The sequence below is a fragment of the Malaclemys terrapin genome, chromosome 2 (genome assembly GCF_027887155.1).
Source record: "Malaclemys terrapin pileata isolate rMalTer1 chromosome 2, rMalTer1.hap1, whole genome shotgun sequence".
NCBI lineage: Eukaryota > Metazoa > Chordata > Testudines > Emydidae > Malaclemys > Malaclemys terrapin.
The window spans coordinates 163,584,347-163,602,233 of record NC_071506.1 but is presented as its reverse complement, the minus strand read 5'-3'; the positions used below and the strand labels follow the sequence as shown (position 1 = coordinate 163,602,233).

General features: G+C 39.0%; 1 protein-coding gene across 4 annotated transcripts in view; it reads left to right on the top strand.

The window, feature by feature from the left end:
* The window catches only part of SLC12A7 (solute carrier family 12 member 7), a 357,234-nt gene that overhangs the window by 227,346 nt on the left and 112,001 nt on the right, over positions 1-17,887 (top strand). For all 4 annotated transcript variants that reach the window (XM_054018253.1, XM_054018254.1, XM_054018256.1 and 1 more), the window contains 3 exons: positions 2,256-2,386; positions 10,814-11,055; positions 16,876-17,087. In XM_054018253.1, coding sequence (XP_053874228.1) covers positions 2,256-2,386; positions 10,814-11,055; positions 16,876-17,087 — 585 coding nt within the window. The remainder of the gene's footprint in view (positions 1-2,255; positions 2,387-10,813; positions 11,056-16,875; positions 17,088-17,887) is intronic.

The window sequence follows — 17,887 nt, the reverse complement described above, 5'->3', positions numbered from 1 at the left end:
CCTAATGCAGCACTTAGCGTACCTGTAGTTAGTCTGGTCTATTATTCCACACCAATTGCTCTTTCTTTATTTTCTTGGTTCAATTAGGGTTTTCATTTGTGACTTAGTAATGTCTGCAGTTCTGAAGATTATTATTTACTTGTATTAATGTAGTACCTAGGAGCCCTAGTCAGTAGGTGCTTTACAAACATAAAACAAAAAAGATGGTCCCTGCTCAGAAGAGCTTACAATCAAGATAAGAGACAGCTGATGGATATAGACAGTATGAGGCAACAATGCGATAGTACGCATCAGCATGATAGGTAGTGATCTCTGCAAAGCAACAGCCTAACAGTTGTCAAGTTTTGTAGACATCACAACAAAGGAGGGTTTTGAAAGAGACTAATGAATTTTTCAGATATTTATGGGGAGAAGCATGTTGGCAGTAATCGAGATGTGAGATGATGGGAGCCTAGACATGAGTTTTAGCTGTATGTATGGAAAGGCAAGATGTTTCTCAGAGATGTTATGTGTGAAGAGTTGACAAGATTTTGACATAGCTTGGATGTGAGGACCTAGAGAGAGGTCAGAGTTGAAGGTGGCATCCAGGTTACAGGCCTGAGTAACAGGCAGGATGATGGTGATGTTCACAATGATAGAGAAAGAAGGTACGACGATACCTACTTAATTCAGGGAAGTGCAATGGCTTATGTTACACAGGTCAGATTAAGTGATCACAATGGTCACTTTTGGCCTTATAATGTTTGAATGACTATTGCTTCAGTTAATGTTATGGATTCTCAACAATCTGTCCTTCAAACTTCAACATTATCATGGAAAGCACTCAGTTACCAGAGTGATGCACAATCTTATAAAAATCTGGTTAGATAGTTTTAATATTACAAACAGAAAATGTTTTACCTTTCAAAATTCGCAGGTTTTAGTTATCTTTCTTATATGTTGATCTGTCTCACATAGCTATACACTAAAGAACCAATGCCTTTCAAATTCTGACTTTTTGAAATATATCATGTTTATAAATCTGCATAAAGACTGTCTTCCAAACTCATTCTTAAAGGTGACCCTTTTAAATCTTCATTACTTCTTTCATCACATGTAGAAAGAAATCTTAACACTCTTCTAATCTTAGCTATTTTTAACAGAGTTTTGATTTGTAAATTTGCCAGTTTTTTGAATGAGCATCAAAAGTTTGAATAAGATTGGTATTGCCCACAGGAGGGAAGTTCTTCTGCAACAGATCTTCTGAGGCTCATCAAAATGCGGGCTGTACTCTTGCAAATTTTAGCAGGTCTACAGGAGGGGGTGGTGTACTGCAGAAGAAGGATGGGATATGGGATTAATGGAGGAAAAGCAGAGGAAGATAGTATGCGCCTTGGAAACTGCAAGAGCTTAAACATTTATATCTAAAAATTGTGAATATTTAATATTTTAGCATGGATAAAATATTTCTTTTTCTTGTCCCCTTCCATGTTCCTCTGTTCTCTGTAACCCTTTGTCACTGATGTCCCTTTCCTCCATTTATCAGCACTCTTTAAGGCTGTTTTGTAAAGCATCTACATGCTCTTTCTCAAGTGCTTGCTTCTGGTTACCATCAGGTATGCAGGGGATCACACCTGTCTGAACCCTGAGGCCATCTGGCTATGCTTCATTAGACTGGGAGAGTGCCATCTGGTATTAGGCACCTCCACCTCAATCTAAGGACTCAGGAGTAGATCCCTAATATGTCTGGCTCCTGCATAGGTGTGGTGATGTTGGTGGGGAAGGAGTTGGGAAAAGAACAAACAGAATTCAACCCAATACCTTAAAACTGAAACAATATGAATAGTCTAATTTACTTTTACCATTTATGATATTAGTGTATTTTATATTAACTTTGTTAGACAATTAAAATATAGATAGCAATTTGATTTGTTCTTATTCCCTTTCTAATTATTTTTACTTTCTAGCTCTGATATGTGAATAGAACGATACAATCTTTTGGTTGTAAGCACTGCAGATGAATGCTACTCCTTTAAAAATATTGTTTCCATTTAAATTTCTTTAAAAAAAAATCTGTTTCTCATACAGAGCAGAAATTTGAGTTGCCAGGTCAATTTAGGTCCCAAATTTTGGTTGGAATAAATAGATCTTTACAAAAAAATTATATCTAAATTTGGGACCTAAGTTGACTTGGCAACTCAAATGTATTGTCTAGGATATGATGTGTATCTCTCAGGATCTGACTTTTTTTTAATTTTACTTTTTTTATTTCACAGCTGGTGGCTCTTACTACATGATTTCAAGATCTTTAGGGCCAGAGTTTGGCGGAGCAGTGGGACTCTGTTTTTACTTGGGTACAACTTTTGCAGGAGCTATGTATATTCTTGGTACCATTGAAATTTTGTTGGTAAGTATTTTATCTTTTAAGATTGACTATATTCCATCAGGTTTTGGAGCTAATAGAGCAGATATACTCAACCTAAAATGTATTCCAAGTCAACATTATTTTGTAAAATGTGTTGTTGATATTTACCATTTGAGATGCTGACTTTCATTCAAAGAATCTAGCGTGGAATGTGTTTAAGGAATAATTTATAATCTGAACAATAGGAGTATGTCATCTTGTCACCTTGTTTGATTGGTCCTTCAGCCCTCATATAGATTGCACAATCACAACATGTCTTCCATTCTTCTCATATCCTGGCCTTCCTTCTCCATGCACGGCCATGTCTTTTCATGATAAAATCTTCCCATCTCTTTGGAAGTCAGCTGAGTGGTCAATTCAGTTCTAATGGGTACCACTCGGCGACAGCTACAGTCCATTGATTGTCAGTGAGCCTCGCCATATGCCCGGCCCATCGCATTTTACTATGCCTGCTTGCAAAAATGACGTCCTGAACTCCACTCTGCTGTCTGATCACTTAATTGTGGACTTGGTCATGGATTGAAATTCCCATAATTCTTCTTTCCATCGCCCTTTCTGTGACAGACAGTTGCTGCTCCTCTGTCTTAATCAGCACCCATGTTTCGCTGCTGTACAACATTGCTGGCAGTATGGTTGAGTTGAAGAGGCTGGCACATGTTGCCTTGTTGATTTTTCCTTGGAGGACATCTTTGATAGAATTGCACGTGCACCAATCTGCTTTCTTTCTTCACAAGCGTTCACCTTCCTGATTGTGGCACATGTTAATTTCTTGGCCCAAATAGACATATTGCTTAACTTCTTCTATTTGTTCTCCCTTAATTGTTATTTGGGCTTTTGGCAAGGTATCAGATTGCATACATTTAGTTTTGGAGCAGTTAATTTTCAGTCCAGCTTGGCTACTTTTTGTGTTGAGTTCTCATAACATTTTGTTTGATAGTATTTTCGGCGATCAACACGATACCATCCGCGAATCTGAGATGGTTTAACTGCTCTCTGTTGATGTTGATTCCACCTTTCCAATTCATCCTCCTCAATATCATTTCGAGGTGGGCTGTGAAGAATTTAGGTGAAACCATGTCTCCTTATTTCACACCTTTCTTAGCTGGGATGCGAGAGGGAGTATCAAATAAAGTTATATCTGTTGTGCAGTCAGAATTTGCTTCCTTTAATAGTTTGATATAGTTTGTGTCGATACCCTGCTCTGCAAGAGTTTTCAACACTGCATTTGATCTCTATGCTGTCATACGCTTTTTCATAGTTGATGAAGGCAATACATAAGAGGAATTTGTATTCCCTTGAGTGTTCCAATAGCTGGTTTATAGTGAAAATATGGTCCATTGTGCTGCTCATCCAGACTCTGTGAGAGTCGGTTTGTTATTATTTTGGTGAACAGCTTGTAGACATGTGAGAGCAGGCATATTGGACGATAGTTCTTTAGATCTTCATGATCGCCCTTCTTATACGGCAGAATGGTATTGGACTCCTTCCAGCTAGATGGTATCTTCCACATTTCCAATTAACGGCTAAAGCTCTGAGCAAGGGTTTCTCAGAGGTTTTGACCTCCAGCTCTTATCATTTTGATTCAGTCCATCTTTACCTGAGGCTTTTCCTTTCTTTATTTGGTCAAACTTCACTGACAAGGACTGGGAGTACATGCTCATTGGTCTGTTGAAGTGTTGGTACTGGGACATTTATCTGAGACATGAACAGTTCAGTGTAGAAATTTTTGCAGACTGCTTCCATCCCTGTTTTGTCAATTACTGGTTTTCCATCCCTGTTCTTCAGCGCCGTTATTGTTGACCTGCACAGTATCAATTTTTTGCATTTTTTGAGGCTTCTGCGATCTTCAGCTGTCTTTAAGAACCTTTCATTTTGGTACTTCTCGAAGTCCTCCTTTAGTTTTCTTCTTATCAACTTGCAGAGGAGGGAACACTCAATTTGTCACCATCATTTTGCTTGATATTCCTCTGCTTCTCTAGCAAGTTCTGCATTTCCTCCGAGATTCTTCCTTTCGCTCTTTTTGGTCTTTCTTTCTTGGCTAATTTCATGCATTGCCTCAACTTATCAGTAAAGTTTTTATAATCCTCATCGCAGTTATCTATAAGACTCCAGTCTTCCTTGGAAATGTTCACTTTCAAGATTGCTTCATCGAATATTTTTAGCCGCTGTCTCTGATGTGCCATCTGTAGTGCTAACATAAAAGAAGAGAAAAAAATAATGTTAATAGTTCAGGTTGCTCTGCTCTTCATTAATAACATTTTCTTCAAATTCTAAGAAAGCACACATGTTAAGTTGTTCCCCTTTTTTGTAAAAAATCCAAAAAGAAAAGCATATGTTTAAAGGAGTTGTACTTTTAACATTTGTATATTCCTTGTATGTATGTATGTATGTATGTCAGTTAAGGCTATGTAATAGTTTATGAAGCCATGGATGTTAACAATGTGTTGTGGAAACAGGATAGTAATAGTAAGAGTTGCTAAGCTCTATTTTGGTGTAGGTTATGAAACAGAAGTATGGTTGTTAACTGTAACTGTTTATTTCTTAGCTTTTCAGTGTTTGAAGAAAATGTTATTAAAGTAGCACAGAGTAACCTTAACTAACATTAAACTATGTTCTTTTTCTGAGAAGTTCCCTAATTTTTAAAAGAAATTGTGTAAATTGTAGTTGAAAAATAAATAGTTAAAAATGGCAACAATATAGAAAATATGGTGACTGCAGTGAGTGTTGGAGAAATGTTGACTTTAGATAAAACACTGCTCTACAGCCAAAATGCTTCTGAAATAAATGTAGACAAACTTTACTAATTCTGGGTCACTGAGAACGAAAATGATGCTTAAAATTGTTGATTGGCTCTAGTTTTCAAGATATGCTATTGAGTCAGTATATACGACCCTTGACTTGGCAATGGCGGAGGATAAGTGAGTTATAAAGGGAAGGGATCTCAATTTAAACCAGAAATGACTAAAATACATCTTTGACTGGATCCATGAATAAATCTATGACTGGGTTTGGACAGTACTTGCTTTTTAGGCAAAACAATGAATGGTGCAATCTGAAGCTGGTATTGCGTCATATTATTCCATTCCAGATATGAATTGCATCATGTTATTCCTAGAAGTCATGGATGATGCAATCATAACGAAGCTTACATCACTCTGCTGAACAAATTGCCCTATATCAGCTCTAGAAATCTACTTTTGTGAACAGTGCAGATAACTTCTGCTATGTTTGTAGTGAAGTGACTTTTGCATCACAAAAGTGCAGTATAACCCCTATGGTTAAGAAAGCCTATCACCTTTATTTTGGCTGCAAAATTGGAGATCAGGACAAGAGGTGGGCCCCACACATATGCTGCAACACCTGTGCAATAAATCTTCGCCAGTGGTTGAACAGGAAAAGGAAATCTATGCCTTTTGCAGTGCCAATGATTTGGAGAGAGCCAACAGATCATACCAGCAATTACTTCTGCATGGTGCCTCCAGTTGGGACAGGTGTGTCAAAGAAGAAAAAGTGGACTGTGCATTATCCAAACATTCTATCAGCTATACACCCAGTACCCCACAGAGAAGGACTGCCGGTTCCTGATCAGAGTCATTCTCACTTGAGTCAGATGAGGAAGAGGATGAAACTTCTGGTCCTGAACCATCAATGTCACAGGATCCACATTTTCTCCCATCCTCCTCCTCTGAACCACACCTCATAACACAAGGTGAACTGAATGACCTTGTCAGGGATTTGGAACTACCCAAGAGTAAGGCAGAGCTGTTGGGCTCCAGACTACAGCAGTGGAATCTCCTGGCAGGTGATGTTAGGGTTTCCATGTTCCGTGACCGTCAAAAGGGTCTTGTCCCATTCTTCTTCATGGAAGGTGATCTTGTAGCCTGCAACAACATGGGTGGTGTGATGGCAGCCCTCAACATCGTTCAGGATCCAGATGAGTGGAGACTGTTCATTGATTCATCGAAGACGAGTCTTAAAGCTGTTTTACTGCATAATGGCAATGTTTTGCCATCAATTCCAGTTGGTCATGCAGTCCATATGAAGGAAACCTATGACAACATGAAACAACTTTGGAGGTGCATAAACTATGACCAACATCAGTGGCAGCTTTGTGGCGATTTGAAGGTTGTTGCTCTCCTGCTTGGTCTGCAGACTGGATACACAAAGTACTGCTGTTTTCTCTGCGAATGGGATAGTTGTGCAAGAGATTCCCACTACATCAAGAAAGATTGGCCACTCTGACAGTCATTGGAGCCTGGGAGGAAAAGTGTTCAGCATCCACCACTTGTTGAATCAAGGAAGGTTTTGTTACCACCCTTACACATCAAGCTGGGTCGGATGAAGAACTTTGTCAAGGCCATTGACAAAACACAAGCAGATTTCAAGTACCTCTGTGGAAAATTTCCAAGGTTAAGTGAAGCTAAGATAAAGGAAGGTGTCTTTGTTGGTCTTCAGATTCGTGAACTGCTTTGAGCAGGGGGTTGGACTAGATGACCTCTTGAGGTCCCTTCCAACTCTGATATTCTATGATTCTATGAACTTCTTCGAGATGATGCATCTGACCATGCACTGCGTGGCAAGGAAAAGACAGCATGGAAAGCCTTCCAGTTAGTGGCAATACATTTTCTCGGAAACAACAAGGCAGACAACTACAGGTTGTTGATGGAAAACCTCCTCAAGGCATACAAAAGCCTTGGTTGCAACATGTCACTAAAGATACATTTTTTGCACTCTCATCTAGATTTTTTTCCACCGAACTGTGAAGCAGTGAGCGACGAGCACGGCGAGCGATTTCACCAGGACATTGCAACAATAGAGAAACGCTATCGGGGCAAATGGAGCCCATCAATGCTTGCAGACTATTGCTGGACAGTGACGAGAGATGCTCCATTTAATGAATACAAGAGACAAGCCAAGAAACGCCGAGTAGACACTGAATAGGACTAAACTATGTACATAATAGTTTTTTGCCTTTTGTTTCATAATAAATTTTATTTATATAACCCTTTTGCTGATTTTTAAAGTGTTACATAAACAGGACAGGTGAAATATTATCATGTAAAGCAACCATAAACACATGAAAAGACCTAGGTTTACAATTTATGATTAAAACTCTACTATCTACACAATATACATAGACATAAAATGTAAAACCTTAAATATCTTAGAAACAGTAGCCCATCAGTTGTTTTAATTGTCATATTTGAATTCAGCACATCAAAATACATAATAAATAGCACATTTTATCTCTGAAGCAGACGACTTCTCAAAAATTGTAGACCAGTGAAATGTGACCATTGGAACTTGACAAATCTGCTGTTGTGTAAAAGCCATAGGAAGCGATCTATCAAGGAAAGTAGTCCTTAGTTAATGCAGTTTTTTAGAATTGACAATGCTAACTCAATGTTGACAAAGTAAATAGGAACACTGGAATTTGACAAATTTACTTGTAAATACATAAATGTCTGGCTAGCAAGCAATATCATCACACATCATTAATGCAGAAATTTCAAATTTGTCAACATTTACTAATATTATTACACTATTAACAATATTTTCTGTTTACTAAAGTTTCACTTTAAGCTATGACTATTTTTATGTCAATGAATCATATACTCTAAATCCTAAAAATAAACTGGCAATTGGTGAGTCCCTAGGGGTTCCTAACTTTTGTTCTCTTTAAAATTATACTGGTGTACTTGATAGTATTTTCATCAATTGTATCTTTTTTTTTTTTCAAATGAAATTTTAACAAATTACCAAATAAACATAAAATATTTTAAAAATCTATATGACTGTTACACATATGCACACACAAACTTTGTGTATGTAGTAGGCCTGTCAATTAATTGCAGTTAACGCTTGCGATTAACTCAAAACAAATTAACATGTTATTTTCTTAACAAGTGTTAATCACACACCTCTGTAGACTGGACTCCGTGGCAGATGGGGAGGAAGGCAAGAGCTGCGGCAATTTGGGATAGTTGAATAAACACCTTCCAGGGGTGAGAGAGGAGCCCAGCACCCTGCCACCTGTTGGACAGGGCCGAGCATAGGCATGAGTGAGGGGAGCAACTACCCAGAGCGCCTGTTTAGGGCAGGGGTGCCTCTCCTCCCGCTGCCATGCTCCACTGCTTCTCCCACCACTCCCCCCACCATCCATGGAGGTGCCCCAGGCCAAGCTTCTCTGGGCAAGGAGCCTGCCTCCTGTCTGCTGTACACAGCAAGAGCAGGGGGAGATGCAGAGGGGCTGATATCAAGGTATCCCCCTCCCCCAGCCTATGTACCTGGTCACCACTGAGCTGGGGTCGGGGAACAGGGGGAGCCTGTCTCTCTCTCTCTCTCCCCCCAACACACACACACACTCTGTCTCTTCCTCCCAACACACACACACACACATACTTCCCCCTATACACACACACAGTATTGAAAAATACTATTTATTTTTAGCTTTTTTACAGTGCAAATATTTTTAATAAAAATAATAATGTGAAGTGAGCATTGTACACTTTGTGTTCTCAGTTGTAGTTGAAATCAATATATTTGAAAATGTAGAAAACATCCAAAAATATTTAAATAAATGGTATTGTTTATTGTTTAACAGTGTGATTAAAACTGTGATTAATCACAACTATTTTTTTAATCTTGTGATTAATCAAAATAATTTTTTAAATAATTTAACAGCCCTAGTATGTAGATATAGAAAGATATATAATCCATCACAAAAGTACTTAGAGACCATTAATTTTGCACAGTGAAGCATCCATAAATCAAGAGAATCTCAAGATAACATTTCATTTGTAAGTGCATGCATTATTATATGGTCTTTAACTATGTGATCAGATACTCTTTATCAGATATTGTAATATATGATTTTTTTTGTAATATCTTAGATACAGGTGTAGCAGAGTTCCTACCTCTCTTTGTCCCGAATAAACTTCAGAAAACAATGCAAGCTCCATACAGTGTGCATTTCTATATCAAAGAACATTTTTGGAAATAGGTTTTCTTGAAAAAATACAATAAAGAGTATGAAAATCAGATCTATAATGGTACCCTGGTTTTACTTTAAGTACAATATAATGTTTCTACCAAGTTACACTTTACGTTTCTGGGTGGAGTGATTTAAGCACCTGATTTAAATCACTTTTTGTTTTTTAAATCATTAATTTAGGTTGTGGTTTTGTATGACTAATTTGAAAAATTGTGCTATTGCAACTTCAGATTAAACTTTAAAATGAACAAAATTATAATTACTATTTTTAAAATATTACTGCTAGTAAGGAATCTTATTTGAATAAAAAAAAAAGGGAAAATTAAGGCTCTGATCCTGCATGCTTAAGCAGGTATGTAATTTTGCTCACATGAATAGTCCCATGATTTAACAGGAACTACTACATGTACACACAGTTAAGCACATGCATAAGTGTTTGCTGCATCTGGAGCTAAAAATGTATTTTTGTTAAACATTTTTTTCTTAGTGGTATCATTTGAACTAAATGATGCTTCTGATACTATTATCAAAAGAACAAACTTTTGTGTTCTCTTTAAACAGCTATTGTATAGCATAATACTTGCACTCTTACATGCTATAACCTTTACAGTTGGATTAAGAATTTCTACTGACATTGCTTAATAATAATTATAATTGTAATTACAAGCTGTTTTCTTCAGATATAGTCTGTGCTACATAATATAAGAAATATTAAACACTGCAATATTAAAAATTGGTCACATTTTCAAATCAGGTTAATTTTAATGACCTGTAACTGAAAAACAGTTTGTTTAACTTGTTGCAGAAAATATCTCTTTGACCTAAGAATAAATCAGCCAATTTTCAGTCTTCATTAATTTTTGTTGTGAAGCAATAGGAGGCTATCAAAAAGGTGTATTATGAAACCTTGGTTACAATTTCAACATTGAAGCCATGGCTATGACTCCATAAGAAAAATCTTTGGAAATAACTTTTTTTCTTAATTGTGTTGTCCTCCAACAGATTGAGGAGTTTATTTGTTTCTTCAATTCAATGTCCTTTTTTCACTGTTTGTATATGCCTCTGATACAGGGATCAGCACTTGAAACACTAAAGCTAGTATCAGAGTAGCACCCGTGTTAGTCTGTATCCGCAAAAAGAACAGGAGTACTTGTGGCACCTTAGAGACTAACAAATTTATTAGAGCATAAGCTTTCCGAAGAAGTGGGCTGTAGTCCACGAAAGCTTATGCTCTAATAAATTTGTTAGTCTCTAAGGTGCCACAAGTACTCCTGTTCTTTTTAAAGCTAGTATGTATACCAGATGAATTCTCTAATATAAATGTAAGATTTGTAAACTCAAGAAAATGTAGTTATTGTAAAAGGTTGGGCACCTTTTGAGGAAAGTTTTAATATTTTATTTGTTTTCTTTTGTAGGCATATATTTCTCCCAGTGCTGCTATATTTAAAGCAGAAGATGCTGATGGAGAAACAGAGGCCATGTTAAACAACATGAGAGTTTACGGGACGTGTACTGTTGCTCTGATGGCCATAGTAGTCTTTGTAGGAGTTAAATATGTCAACAAACTTGCACTGGTCTTCCTATCTTGTGTGATTCTTTCCATCTTTGCCATTTATGCTGGCGTTATTAAAACTGCTTTTGACCCACCAGACTTTCCGTAAGTGAAATACTATTTTAAGTGCTAAAGTGTGTAAGGATAGATTATTACTGTAATGCCTTAAATATTTTGTACCAAATTCTAGAATATGAGTGCAATAGATGCAACCTAAAACTCTTAAAAACATTTTGGTAGAAAAACTTGGCAATTGTGCACTTAAGTACCTATTTGGTTTCATAATTTACCAATTTGTACACACAATTGTGTTTCTGTATCTATAGAAGTGGTAACTGATTTTGGTATGTGCTCTCATGACAATATTTAAAATTCTGAATATTTTTATGGACTTCAATGTCAGTGAGCAAGCATACCTTTTTTTTTACATATTGCAAATCTATTTATTCCATTTAATTGAAATAGATCCATAAAAAGAAATAAATTGTGTTATACTCCATTAATGTGAATTCATCACTATATACTTTTTCTAATAAAAATGTTTCTAGTCTTTTCTTATTTGCTTTGGTGGTGGTTTTAAAATGTAGTTCTGTAACTATGTATGTCTTTCTCAAGGTTTTTCCTCTTCAACTAAACTTGCCTTCCTCCCTCTCTTAAAATTTATCTCACTGGAGATTGGATTTCCAAAAGATATGATCTAGGAATTACTTTGGGAAAGTTCTATGCCCTGTGTTATACAGGAGGTCAGACTAGATAATCATAATCCCTTCTGGCCTTGGAATCTGTGAATCTTTGGTGAGCCTCAGGCCTGCTCTACACTAAACATTTAGGTCAACCCAGCTATCTTCCTCAAGGGTGTGAAAAATCCATATCTCTGAATGGCATATTTAAGCCGACCTAACCCCTGGTGTGGACAGTGCTAAGTCGACAGAAGAATTCTTCTGTTCATCTAGCTACCGCCTCTTGTGGAGGTGGATTACCTATGCTGATGGGAGAACCTCTCCTGTTAGCATAGATAGTGTTTACACTGAAGAACTAGAGCAGCACAGAGTTTCAAGTGAAGACAAGCCCACAGAAAGCTTCAGGGTGGGGTAAGTGAACCAAATTTGGAGTGAGTATGTATGTATGTATGTATTTATTTTTACCCAGAGTTAGAGATCAAACCTTTGATGAGCTATGGGTCAAAATGGTCTCAGTCTGTCAAGTTTACCCAGGGTAGTGCATGACACTCACTAAATCTTTTGGTGGAGGCAAATTCATAACAATAATTAAGAAAAAGTACATTTTTTAAAATGGTGCATGTGCCAATGCAGACAAATAGCTAGAGGGTTTCTAATCCCACCATTTAAAAAAAAAAAAAACTTGATTCTTGTAAGTGCTCTAAAATGCGAATGGTTAATTGGATTGTCTTGAAATTTGCTTCATGGGGTGTAGGGTAACATTAATTATCTAAATTTAAAGGGGTTCCTGAGTTAGTCGTCTCCTCCCCCCCCCCCCAAAAAAAATAAATAAATAAATAAAAAACCCCAGTTTCCTTCTGCTGTTGATACTGATGGCTGGAGGAATCACAGATCTCTTGATGGCTGTGAACTCACCCTGCCATTCACATATCTAAGGATAAATTAATCACAAGACAAAAGGAGTTTTGAGTGACTGGAGCTTGCTGCAGTTTGCAAGTCATGGGTTTCAATTCTAGTTTGGAGGGAATGTAATGAAAGTTTTTTGGGTGGAAAATTAGACATGTGAATGCTTCCTGGGAGGGGATGGAGAAATAGGAGGAGCGTGCTTGGTGGTGCAGCAAGAGGAGGGCAGTTATGGAGAGGAGGATAAATGGGGTTCAGTGGTTTGGGAAGGGAGAGAGGTTGAGGGCTCAGGTGAGGGAAATGTGGAGGAACCCTGCAGCTCTGCCAGTGCACTCCAAGCCCCTGCACCCTCAGCTCTGCCAGAACATCCCACCTCTGTACCTCAGTCCCCTGTAACATCACCCCTACCTGCACCCTCACCTCTGCAAGTTCACCCCAACCCCCTGTGCTCCCAGCTCTGCTAGTGCACCCCAACCTGTTTGCACCCACACCTCTGCAAGGGCACCCCAACCACCCTGCACACCCAGCTCTGGTAGTGTATTGCAACCCAACCCACTGCAACCCCAGCCCTGCCAGTGCACCCCAAACCCCTGCATTCCAACCTTCCTGCACCTCCCAGCTTTGTCAGTGCACTGCAATCCTTCATCCCAAGCTCCCTTAGGGGGCCTAAGTGTTTGAAGAGAAAAATTAGACACGTGAATGCTTCCTGGGATGGGAAAGGTAATTAGGGGGCAGAGGAGAGGAAAAGGGAGGGGAAGAGAGAGGAGGGGTTTGAGGCTGCAGTGAATCCCATCATCACACTGTGGGTGGACTCCGCAATACGGCAGTGAGTCTGAGCAGAGCTGCCCACAAAGGCAGCACCATCTGAGCTGGAGCCAGCTCCAAAGTAGCCCGAGTGAGCACCTGGGGAGTGTGACTGCTGATGTGCTGGTGGGCTTCATTCTGCTGCTGACTGGAGCAAGAAATAGATTGGCTGACCATGCTACTGACTGAACAGTGTGCCAGTGAAATCTTTATTAAAATGAGCTCAGCACTGTGGTCATTGCTGTCCATTATAAACTGTGGACCCACCCAAATTGCCACTCCTAGCTATACCACTGTTGTGTAGATGTGCAGTCTGGAAAGTGATACTGGGAGCCCTGCAGTGCCAATTAGCAAAAGCCACAACATACTATAACTCTCATCAGGCCTGACACACACATTGCACCAACTCACTGTTGTCATAATCTGTATCTAAAAGGTGTTGTGTGAGGTATCATATGTAAACTGATAACATGCTGGTCATTAATATTGTGTGATATGTATATATAGATGATGTATAAATAGTTATAGGTGTGTGCTGGAAATATGTTCCTAAAATGTGTTTGAGAGGCGTTGCTTAAGCTTACCTGTCCTAGACAAAGGAACATTATTTCGAAGGTTTGACTGTGTCGCCAATGTAAATTAAGCAAGGTGAGCCCAAAGACATGAAAAGCACATTTACAAATAGGGTAAACAAAGCCATCAGGGGAACAAGTGAGGGATGATAACCCTTTAACAATCTTAATGGGGGATGGAGACTGTGTATCCCCAGGAAACTTTCCTGCCTCTTGAAACAGGGTCAATGAGTTTTGGGAAGATACAAGCAGAGGCAAAAAAAATTATAGAGGGTCCTGTGGCGCCTTTAAGACTAACAGAAGTATTGGGAGCATAAGCTTTCGTGGGTAAGAACCTCAATTCTTCAGATGCAAGTCAGTGAGGTTCTTACCCATGAAAGCTTATGCTCCCAATACTTCTGTTAGTCTTAAAGGTGCCACAGGACCCTCTGTTGCTTTTTACAGATTCAGACTAACACGGCTACCCCTCTGATAAAAAAAAAATTGTTATGCATAGCTGGATGGATACCAGGGCCCATAACTCTTGTATTCTGAGAAACTTGGATCCTTCAACAAAGAGGGTTGAAGTCTCCTAGACAAAGATTGTAACTTGCTGAGGTTAAGTTTGTCATTGGAAAGCATGTTTTATTTTTTTGCTTGTAAACATAACTATGTCTTCTGTTAATACCAATTATCACTTAAATATCTGTTCTTTGTTAATAAACTTATTCTTGTTTCATTACAAGACCATTTTAGTGCTGTGCATTTGATTGAAGAATAAAATCCTCAGCCCAATACCCAGACTGATGTATGTTCTGTCTCTTTGACAGCAGCAAACTTGATAACTTCTCTGAGGGTCCAGTGAGAGGGACTAGACATTGCAGAAAGATGTCTCTGGGAAACTCAGGAATTGGGATTCACTGATTGTTATCTCTAAGGCAAGGTTTGGACTGGCAGAGCCTTGAGGAGTTTGCTAGCAAGGCAGATAAGCTGGTGTTTCAGGGACCTGACTCATAGCTTAGTAGGACAAGTTCACCCTTGCTGAGGCAGAGCGGTAACACACTGGCTCAGGGTTCTGGGTGACCCGAGTAAAGAGTCACATGGAAGGATTACAGTGTGCTTGCACCAATAAATGGAAAAAATTAGAGGGTTTCTATGTTGGGAATATATACTGGCCTGGGTAGTTTGAGAGAATGTGCCAATGCCATTGTCCCTAGTGAACACCTGCACTGAATTTTCTAGTTTGAAACTATCCAGTAAAAATTTAATAACTCATGTTGCTTGCTACAAGTTGTCTCAGTTATATATTTTTATTTTATGGGAGTGTACTGTGAACACAGCAGAACAGTCAGTAGTTGGTCTAACCAAAATGTTTTTACATCATGTGGGGAGGAGCTGCAGAGGGTTGTGGTAGGGAGACAGGGAGAGGGGTTGCAGCTGCAGAGAGATTGGGCAATGGGGATGGATGATAGACAAGTCTTAGATTGGTGTTTGAGAAAATCTGTATTTTACTAGCCCTTTTTTAGTGTGTGTAGGGGTGAGATGGCAAGTGGCTACTTCCTGGTCTTGGGGCAGATCGTTGTGGTGTTTTCAAAGACGTAGTGTGGAGGTTTGACATCTTAGGGAAAAGAAATATGTGCAGGGCCAGGATTGCCAGTGTGTGGATTCTGCGTGATTCCTGGATCAAAAGGTTGCAGAAGTTTGTGGGAGAGCAAGGAGTATACCATGACATGGGGATTGCTGACTACAGGCTGTTTTGGTTTGGTATGCAAATTGTGGGACATGATATGTACAACAGCCTAAATAACAACTAGCTACTACCAGCAACATATCTTTTCCCAGTCAATAATGGGGAAATTCAATGTCAAAAAAGACAATAATGCAGAGTTAAGGTTGCTTGGTGATATGTTGTCCCCTTGCAGAACACTGAGTTGAGCATAATTCAAACTTCTGAAAACCAGGAAATGCAGAATTAAGGTTGCCCATGCAGGAGCCAGTGTGCATTGTTTCAGTGTAGAATTCTGTATTCCACATAATTAGCAGGGCACAGGAGTTTTATTGAAAAGGGTATGTTCAGTAGCAATCTGGGACATAAGAGCAGTTTTAAGCATTTATTATCTGCATGCACTCCAGGTAAGTGCGTGTGATTGGTGTCAGCTATACTGAATGGTGGAGGCAGTAGTGTGAGATTTGTGGATTACTTTGAGGTGTGTGACAGTAGCTGTGATTTGTGATATGTGAAGATTTATGTTTTGTACCCTATTATGCATATGAGGAAAGGGAAGAAGTTAATGTGTACCTTCAGGATGCATCATTTCTATGCAGAGTTGTGTTGGTTACGTCAATAGCAGGGCACAGGCTTGCAAAGAATATTGTCAACAGTGAGGTGGAATATAAAAGGATTCTCATACTTTAATGATGGTTAAGTGAAAGTGTAGGTTGAGATGGTATCCTCTGAGTAAGTGTAAGGAGGCAGTAAAAGGCTTGTGAAGTGGTTCTTAAATTGCATGTGTGTGGTATTTTTTTCTGGGGAGTTGGCTAAGTGTTTGAGTGTGCACCAGGATCTGGAACCTCCTGAGTCTTAGACTACCAAGGACCAGCGTGAGCATGTGTTGTGTCAATATTAAGACATTTCTCAAAAAGGGTACAGAGAAGGTGGTGAGAGCAACTTTATTTCCCTGATTTAATAGTGTTAAGTGGAATCCTGAAAGTGAAAGTGACTGGGCTGGAAAACGAGGTGAAGATCTCATATATTCAGCAAAAGTCTGAGTTTTGGTCAATTCAGCATTCTGCAAAGGGACAACATACCACCGAGCAATTTTACAATTCTGCATTAACATAGTTTTTGCCATTGAATTAATAATGTTATAATGTGTGATATGGTAAATGAAGAATTTGCTAGAGAACAGACTATAGACTAAGCTAAATGAGAATAAATTCACTACAGAAAACCAATTCTACCTCTATTTTATTTCTTTCACATTTAGTATTTGTCTTCTTGGAAACCGTACATTGTCAAGACGCAACTTTGATATTTGTGCCAAATTTATTGAGGTAAACAATGAAACAATGACAACGAAGCTGTGGAGTCTCTTCTGTGATAATCCGTCGCTCAATGCCACATGTGATGAATACTTTAACCTAAATAACGTGACAGAAATTCAAGGGATTCCTGGAATTGCTAGTGGAGTTCTAATTGGTAAGTCTGAAAACAGAGCCAGAGATGGGACACGAGATGTGGAGGGCTCTGAGTTACTACAGAGAATTCTTTCCCAGGTGTCTGGGTGCTGGTCTTGCCCAGATGCTCAGGGTCTAACTGATCACCATATTTAGTGTTGGGAAGGAATTTTCCTCTGGGTCAGATTGGCAGAGACATTTGGGTTCTTTGCCTTCGTCTGCAGCATGGGACATGGTTCACTTGCAGGTTAACCTAGAGTGGATTTCTGTAACCTGAAGTCTTTAAATCATGATTTGAGGACTTGAGTAATTCAGTGAGAGGTTGAGGTTATGGGTCTATTACAGGAGTGAGTGGGCAAGGTTCTATGGCCTGTAATGTGCAGGAGGTCAGACTGGATGATCATGATGGTCCCTTCTGGCCTTAAAGTCTACATGCAGTTAAACTAACTGATTTTTTGTATGGTATTAGTATAGGCCAGGGGTAGGCAACCTATGGCACGCGAGCTGATTTTCAGTGGCAATCACACTGCCCGGGCCCTGGCCACCGGTCCGAGGGGCTCTGCAATTTAATTTAATTTTAAATGAAGCTTCTTAAACATTTTAAAAACCTTATTTACTTTACATACAACAATAGTTTAGTTATATATTATAGACTTATAGAAAGAGGTCTTCTAAAAATGCTTAAATGTATTACTGGCACGCGAAACCTTAAATCAGAGTGAATAAATGAAGACTCGGCACCCCACGTCTGAAAGGTTGCCGACCCCTGGTTTAGGCCATAGCAGTTCTAACGTGCAGGGTGTAAGATGTCTGTCATTGTTT